Source organism: Brachionichthys hirsutus, chromosome 3 (genome assembly GCF_040956055.1).
Source record: "Brachionichthys hirsutus isolate HB-005 chromosome 3, CSIRO-AGI_Bhir_v1, whole genome shotgun sequence".
Lineage (NCBI taxonomy): Eukaryota > Metazoa > Chordata > Actinopteri > Lophiiformes > Brachionichthyidae > Brachionichthys > Brachionichthys hirsutus.
Window position 1 is genome coordinate 12,655,007 of NC_090899.1, and position 8,203 is coordinate 12,663,209.

Sequence of the window (8,203 nt, forward strand, 5' to 3'; positions counted from 1 at the left end):
AATGAAAATAATACACAATCTAAAATATAGATTTTATTTTTCTGATTGTGTGCTCCTATTGTCTTGTGTTTTACTAAGAAACAGTGAAAAAAGTACCGTAGAAATATAAATAGATACACATATTCCATCAGACACTTAAAGCAGCCGTAATCAATATTTTAAATAGAACGAACGCACCAAATGATACTGTGCAAGCACTGCGACTTGTGACGACCTTCACTAGAATTTAAAGAATTCAGAAATGAAAGATTCAGAGCCAGAAATATAACTGCAAATAAACTCAAAGTCCTTTTCTGATATGACGACAATCAACTTGTGTATCACCGTATTGTGTCACTCTGCGACTGAAACATCTCAGGATATATCAATATGATGAGAAGAGACGCGGCATCGTTTCCATAGCAGCAACTCTGTGTCCTCACGTTCAAACGACCTCTCTTTCCTTCCCCTCACAGCTGCTGTTCCACGCGTCCAGCTGAGATGGCCCGGATCATGCTGGTCCAACAGTACCCTGAAGCAGTTTGGACTGCGTTTGTCTCATTGTGAATGTTATTTTCATGCATTCATTTTCCCATAACTTTTTATTTTGTGTATCATAAATACTGCTCTTTGTTAACAATGCAAAAATAGTGCAAGTTGGAGCTGTTTACCTGAAAACAACAAAAACAACAACAACTATAAGCGAGCTCCCCAAAGGCCTGCTGCTGGAAGCATCACTGTTTATTAGTTATCAGCTTATTAGCAGGTTATGGTTTTTAATAAATGGCCGCTGACGCATATCGTAGCCCACGATTGTCGTTCAAAAAGATATCTCACTGCAGTTAGACACCAGAGTGTTTGCATATGCTATTATTTGGATAATTAATGATCATGAGTTAAGTTATTTCGAGGTTCTAAACTTGTTCCATCTTCTTGTTTAAGATGCGTGAGGGTGAACTGCTCATCTTTGGGACTCAAGTTGTTAAAACTATCTCGAGCAGTGAGCTGGATAATAAATGTGCCCGACAGGCTGACCTTGTCATAAGTCTGCATTTCTACGTCTTGCTGTCAGATTGCTTAAACTGGGGTTGCAGCAGGGACAGGTCTTTCACGACGAGGGATATTATAGCTATTGCGTGTTTTCAGAGAAGCCTGGCGTGATGAGCTCGGCTCAGACGGTTTGTATTCAGAGAGCAGAATAAGGCAGTCATTTGCACATGAGAATGTTCTCAGCAGTTTTTCCTCTTGAACATCAAAATGACCTTTTTCAGCCCTCTGGTGATTCATGCTGAAGGACAGCGCCCTCCGCTCCAGAATTGCTCTCTGAATCTCATCAACCCAAAAGATGCCCGGAATATGCGTCGTGTATTTCATCCAGAAAAATGTTTTGTTTCAGTTCTTTTAGAAAATAGAATTATTTCAAATATGCACTTACATTTTGTTTGATACGATGGACTTCTTAAATGTTGATGCTGTTCCGAGTTTTACAGTATTTTGCTGTTGTTGTTGTTGTTATATCTATTTATTCCTTTTGGTGTGAAAGCACGCCACAGCTAAAAGAACTGACATTATCAATTGCTTTTTTTTTCACCCCCCCCCCCCCCCCCCCCCCCATCCTTATCAGTTCTTTAGGGGTGGTAGAGTGACGGCTGACGTGAACAGTAAAGCCCAGCCCCTTTCATAAAGTAAGGTTCCTTACTTTATAAGAGGGGCTGGCTCAGAGAGATAAGCAAAAAGTGGATCAGCTGCCTCGATGCGCGCAGACGCTCCGGGTGCGCGCACGGAGAGACTCCAAGACGCACAGCGAGAATGGTGAATGGACAGCTTTGGAAGATTTCTGAAATACATCAGTCGTGTGAAGGACGACAATAAAGCTAGGGGTTTACTAGAAGGAAGAAAGAAAGGTGAAAGCAAGTAAAAAAAAATAAAATAGTGTCTAGAGGAGCGAAAATGGAGACGTCTCCGCGCAACAGCCGCTCCTCGACCGTCATGAAGCAGCAGATGGACAAAGACCTCCCGCGGGTCACTTTGGCTCATTAAATTGTGCACCTTTTCATATAAAGGGTTAGACAAAAACAAAAAAGGAAACATGAATCTATCGGAGCCCGTCTGGCTTTGGGACGAGGCGTCCAACCTCAGCAGAGCGAAAGAAGAAGACCAGAAACTTTTATTCGGCATCGGCACGGATAATTTCATCACGCTGCTGGTCTTCGGGCTCATCTTTGCGCTCGGCGTGCTCGGCAACTCCATGGTGATCACCGTGCTGGCGCGCAGCAAGCCGGGGAAGCCGAGGAGCACCACCAACATCTTCATCCTCAACCTGAGCATCGCGGACCTCTCCTACCTGCTCTCCTGCGTGCCCTTCCAGTCCACCATCTACATGATGCCGACGTGGGTCCTGGGCGCGTTCATCTGCAAATTCATCCACTATTTCTTCACCGTGTCCATGCTGGTGAGCATCTTCACGCTGTCCGCCATGTCCGTGGACCGATACGTCGCCATCGTGCATTCCAGAAAGTCCTCCTCCATCCGGGTGGCCAAACACGCGCTGGCCGGGGTGCTGGTGATCTGGATGCTCTCTCTGGCCATGGCTGCGCCCATCATGTACTACCAGAACATCTTCCACAGAGGAGAGAATCACACCTTCTGTTGGGAAGTGTGGCCGGATCAGAGCCAGAAGAAAATCTACGTGGTTTGCACGTTTGTTTTCGGCTACGTGCTGCCTCTTCTGCTGATTACCTTCTGTTATACAAAGGTGAGAGGAGCGCTCTCTCCTAAATGTCATCATTTGTCATTGTCCAAAGTGTGTGTATATGTAAAACACTCAAAATGTTCCCTGTTTCCTGACTTTGCAGGTTTTAAATCATTTGCACAAAAAACTAAGAAATATGTCCAAAAAGTCAGAGGCTTCAAAGAAAAAGGTACGTAAGCTCTCTCTCTGGATCGCATCTGGATGTTAGAAAATGTCTGTTGGATAACAGACAGAAATGACTTGGAATCATGATAAAATAACGGTGAAATGTGTCCAATTAAAATATATAGATATATACTCATTGTGTAAAATATCGTGAAAAATGCACATCCACCCAGTTTTATCTGCGATGCCTTCAGCTGGAACGGAATGTTACTGTCTGCTGTGATAATGATAATGTTCCTGATGATGGTGATTATGATGGGGAATGAAGCCATCCTTTATTTAAGAAAAGGTGCACAGTATTTTTTTTCTTTCTTTTTTACAGGAAATACTCACTGTCTCACTGAATCAGTACATTTCATACCTCCTGCAGCCTTTTGTTGTCACGCAGTTTAGTTCAAAGTGGATGTCGCTGACCTGCAGTCCTGCACACACTAATCACTGAGAGATGATCTAACATTCTATCTAATGAATATATTCATTCATTCATTCATGAGTTTAAGCCACAAATGCTGCACCATTTCCTGCGGCTGGTGAAAAAGCATTTGGTCTCTGTTTTTCCTCTGGGCTAAGATGATAAATATTAATGTTATGTTCCTCGCCAACCGTCATAATCCAGCAACGCAACCAAAAGGCAATAAATCACGCTGTTTAGGTCACTTAGCTTCCAGGAAAACCAGTTATCGACTCCCACCGGCTTGATTGCCAGTCTGTCTGTCTGTCCTTTGTTCATCACAGCTGGTCAGTTTGCTCTTTTGGTAATTGGCTCATGATTTGGGACCAGGACCTCCGACCCGCTGAATGGGGCGCAGAAAAGAGAAGGTGAACTTGTTTGGAAGTCTGCCCGCCTGCATATCGCTATATTGCATAAAGGCTTTAAACAAATATGAGAGGCAAAAGAGGAATTTCATGTCACCAGATTTATAATCTCACTGATGGTGAATGCACAGAGGAAATGTTAAACTGACAGATTTGTGATTAACTATAAGATGGCATTAAAGTTTGTGATACATAAATTATCTCAGCCTGGCAGCAACTGTTAAACTATAACTAGTGTCTGTCTACACAGACTGTTGGGGCACATAAATCAGATCTGAAATATATCCCAGCAGATTCAGGTTTAAGAATTGGGTGCATCGCTGCCAAACAGCATCAGCTCTACATTTTATAGCTGCTCTTTGCAGTTGTTTCGTGTGTTTTAATACAATTATGGTGCCGGCACCAAAATCAGTGTTTCCTTGGGAGCATTTCTGTTCTGTACAGAAAATATTTAAAGGTATAAGTGTGAAGTGCAGTCTAACATTTAATGTTCCTTATGAAGCATGCACACGCTTTAGAAAGCCAAGAGATCAGCCACCTTATTGTTAGTTCTCCGTTTATTATTCATCCTTGACAATCAGCTTGCTGTGAGGGCATGCTGTTCAAAGAAAAAAAGTAATTCCCCCTAAAAATACAAAATGAAACAGCAGAAAACTGAGTAAGTTTAAATATTAAAATATTATTCTACAGTATTGGGTTTAGAAAATGTCAGAAATAAAAGGTTGTTTGAAGAAATGATAGACAGGAATCTCTGAATGAGGCATGACTGCAGATGTTTGAAAATGACTCTCTCTCTCTCTCTATCTCATTTAAAGTCAATCTAGCTCACCCAACCATAGATGTCCCTCTCTCTCTCCCTCAAACAAAATGATCGGAACAGTTCTCTTTCTTTAAGCGTGAGCAGATACGTCCTACAAGCAAAGGGCACATTCGACAACAAGAGATGGAAACAAAAGCGACAACTAACTGCATTTGACAATCGTTGTCCTTGACACAAAACAGCGTGGGTCAGCAGGCCTGTTGATGTATAACTGGAGTCAGCTGGAAGGACCGAGGTTACTCCCAGCGCTGTTGGGAAACACATCTAAGCAAGCTCTTTATCACCTCCAGGCAAATGCAGCAGTAAGCTGCAGTCTCCAAAAGTCAAACGAACAAGTGCACAAACGACAGTTCGTCTTCCTGAGCCCATCTAGAAGGAGTTTGTGCAAAGATGTGACAAACCCATATGGATTTTATTTTGTTTGATTAAATTAAAAGCGACATGTTACGTTCTTGGATTTATGGCCGCTTGACGCTTATTGTTTGGAAGTGCCAGAGTTCCATTTTTCCTTAGAAAACAATAATGTTTTTAACTCTTTTTTAGTTGTGAACCAGAGGTTAAACAGCCGGTAATTAGCACTGTAGGGTGATGAACTCATCTATCAGTGATAGATATCAGACAGGCCTCCAGACGGGCCACACAGATGGGTTTGGGTAATTTGGCCCAGTCCTGAAATTGTTAGTAGCATCCATAAACCACAATGAGGACACTTGTTATGACGCTAAAGTCGCACTGACATCCTAAAATCCAGCTCTGACTCTCATCAATTTTACATCCGTGAGCTATCAGACACAAAAATGGAATCCTGTTAGTTTGTAATCAATCATTTAATGAACAGCTAACTGCGTTCAACAAGTAGAGGCAGTGTGGCTGACAGGCAGGATCATTATTTTTTCTGTCTTCCGGTGGCAATCCTGCTGTTTATATTGGTGTATAAAAATATGAAAGCGTTATGGAGACTATCCAAACAAAGCATGGTTAAAATACTTCTCCACTTTTACTGTGGGAAACTCTCCCTGGCTACTGTGTGTGTGTTTTAGTCAAGCCAATATTGACCTTTCATAAGAAACAGGATATGTTCCAGTCTGATGTCTGATATGAGCAATAACCAGATTACACCCCTGTCACTAATTCAAATCCCGCCATTGCCAGTAATCAGATGACTACCATTGTTACTTGCTTGTATCTCAACAAACTGACATCATTGTTTTGTTCACCCTATTAAGTCACTTGTTTAAGTTTTTTATTTTTTGTACTTTTTCTCTGTCTCCATCTACTCCCGAAATTCCGATGATATAAGAATGAAAAAGGGAAGTGGTTTCACAACAGGACATTTATTTGTCATAAAAAGTAGTTAAAAATAGCAGACATGTAGTTTCATGCAACTACACTGTACATCTGTTAGGCTTTTGTTTAACACAAATGCTTTGTTCCATCAGATCTTTATTATTTTCCGGACTCATGCATATTAAAACAATAAATGTGTTCTTATAATCACAAATAATAAGATTAGATAAGACCATTTCCCGACAAACTGGGGGAAGGATGTTTCCTCTTGTGTCCACACTTCAATCTGCCTTTGTTTTCTAAACATACTCTGTAATGGAGCTCACCTGGTGGTTGAGCTGCAGATGCTGCTCTGTTTCACTCATCTACTTCTTGAGCACCTTATACGGGCGGCCAATCAAGAACATTTACATTTTTTGGCCTGTTATAATCCAGATTTTAAGTACCGGTAAAATCAGACTTTAGAGCTTTTTGAAAAATACTTCAAGACAACGCTGGCAAAAAAAGTAATTTTTCACATTACGCAATGTCAGATTAGTTTTATATGATTTATAAAGTTGCACTTTTTGCTGTTATAACTAATTTTTTTTTTACAAAGCAACTCAGCTCAGTTTTCAGTTAATTTCATTTTCTTTTCTAATTGTATTTTCTATGGTGAGAACCAGGTAGCTCGGCGTTAAATCCACTTGCAGTGGTGATGGGGCTCAGCAGATCAGGCACCATGTAATTAAGTGTTGTGATGACATTTTCCAGCTGGAGCCATGGCTTTATTGAGTCGAACCCAATGTGATCCACTGATTTCCCCTCAGACGTCCCATAAAATTCAAAATGTATTTTCGCACATTAGTTTAATTTCGTGGAGTCTTTTTAAGTACATTTGAAAATCTCAAGGTTCACTTAAAAAAAATGATCTGAGCTGCTGGGAATGTAAGCTCAGCAGAACAGATATCCCTGCACACACACACGCACACACACACACACACACACACACGTGTCGCGAGCAGGGCTTGATGGGCTTGTCGTCTGCCTCATCATTCAGATTTCTCTTTGTGAATAATAAATATTGGATTAGAACATGAAAAAAACCCTTCTTCTTCTTCTTCCCTAAGACTTTGGTAGACCTGTCCCATGCATCAAAACACTTTATATACAGCTGTGTTGTAAGAGGAATTTCTCAAACTCCGTTTCAAGTTTTAAAATGACCTCATTTAGACGTGGGTGTGAGACAAAAAGAATCTCATACAAAGATAAGATCGGGTCATAAATGTTAATATTGACACTTGGGATTGGTTTTGTATGCTGAGTTTAGGATCCGGAGCGATCATGTTTTGGATGCTCACTAAATGCTGTCCCCTCTCTGCTCCCTCTCTGTGGCTCCAGACTGCTCAGACCGTCCTGGTGGTGGTGGTGGTCTTCTGCCTTTCCTGGCTCCCTCATCACATCGTCCACCTGTGGGTGGAGTTTGGGACCTTCCCGCTGAACCAGGCTTCCTTTTTGCTCCGGGTGGCTGCCCACTGCCTGGCGTACAGCAACTCATCCGTCAACCCGGTTATCTACGCCTTCCTGTCGGAGAACTTCAGGAAGGCGTACAAACAAGTGTTCAAATGTCAGATCGCAACCGACGGCTACCCGCTCAATGACATCAAGGAGATTCGCAGCAAAGCGGACGCGCCGCCCTCCACTAACTGCACCAACGTTTGATTGCCAGTATGTGGAAGGTGACATGAAAAGTAACTATGGCAACTGTCATTGAGACTGTAAAGCTATGGCGGCAGAGCCATCACACGTGAGTGGGTGTGTGGACATTTGGGTGCTGGTGAGTGTGGTTGCTTTGATAAGCGCTGTTCGTTATATTCAGACTAGAGGACACAAAGGAATTCATGGCTGCCTGATATTATTGCTTCATCTCTTATTCGCGCTCTTCTTTTTTTTTTATAATTAAAACCTGTGGTTTCTCAAAATCAGGAAGGAACTTCTGCCTGAAGCGATCTCATTTATTTGATCAATGTTATTTTTGCACGTCAATGTTTATTTACAACCAATAGGAGCAGGAATATGATGAAGATGAGGATCAATAAAACTCAGCATAGAGCAGCATCGACCACATCTTTCCAGGAATTTCTTCATGCATTTATATTTCTAGCGTTTTCTTATTTTCTCTCTGTAAAGTAGGCCGATCACTATGGCAACCTTGTCAGTCCTTTTTGTTAAAGTTACACAGCTGCTTCTCCAGCGATCACAGGAGGCGCTGCATTAATTGATTCCGCTGACCCAAGCATTTTAATGAAATCCTGTGACGTGGGAGGCCCCATTATCTTTCTCCTTGCATTGTGTGCACGATTCGGATTCTAGAGCAGGTCTTCAGTCTGTGGGGACTCCTGTTC

The 8,203-nt window shown here is 41.9% G+C and overlaps 1 protein-coding gene across 1 annotated transcript; it reads left to right on the plus strand.

Moving 5' to 3' along the window:
* The first annotated feature begins 2,068 nt into the window (after nucleotides 1-2,068).
* On the plus strand, nucleotides 2,069-7,520 carry galr1a (galanin receptor 1a). The gene is made up of 3 exons (XM_068760503.1): nucleotides 2,069-2,734; nucleotides 2,835-2,900; nucleotides 7,200-7,520. Exons 1-3 carry the CDS (start codon nucleotides 2,069-2,071, stop codon nucleotides 7,518-7,520), a joined length of 1,053 nt encoding a protein of 350 aa, XP_068616604.1.
* The last annotated feature ends 683 nt before the right edge of the window (nucleotides 7,521-8,203 follow it).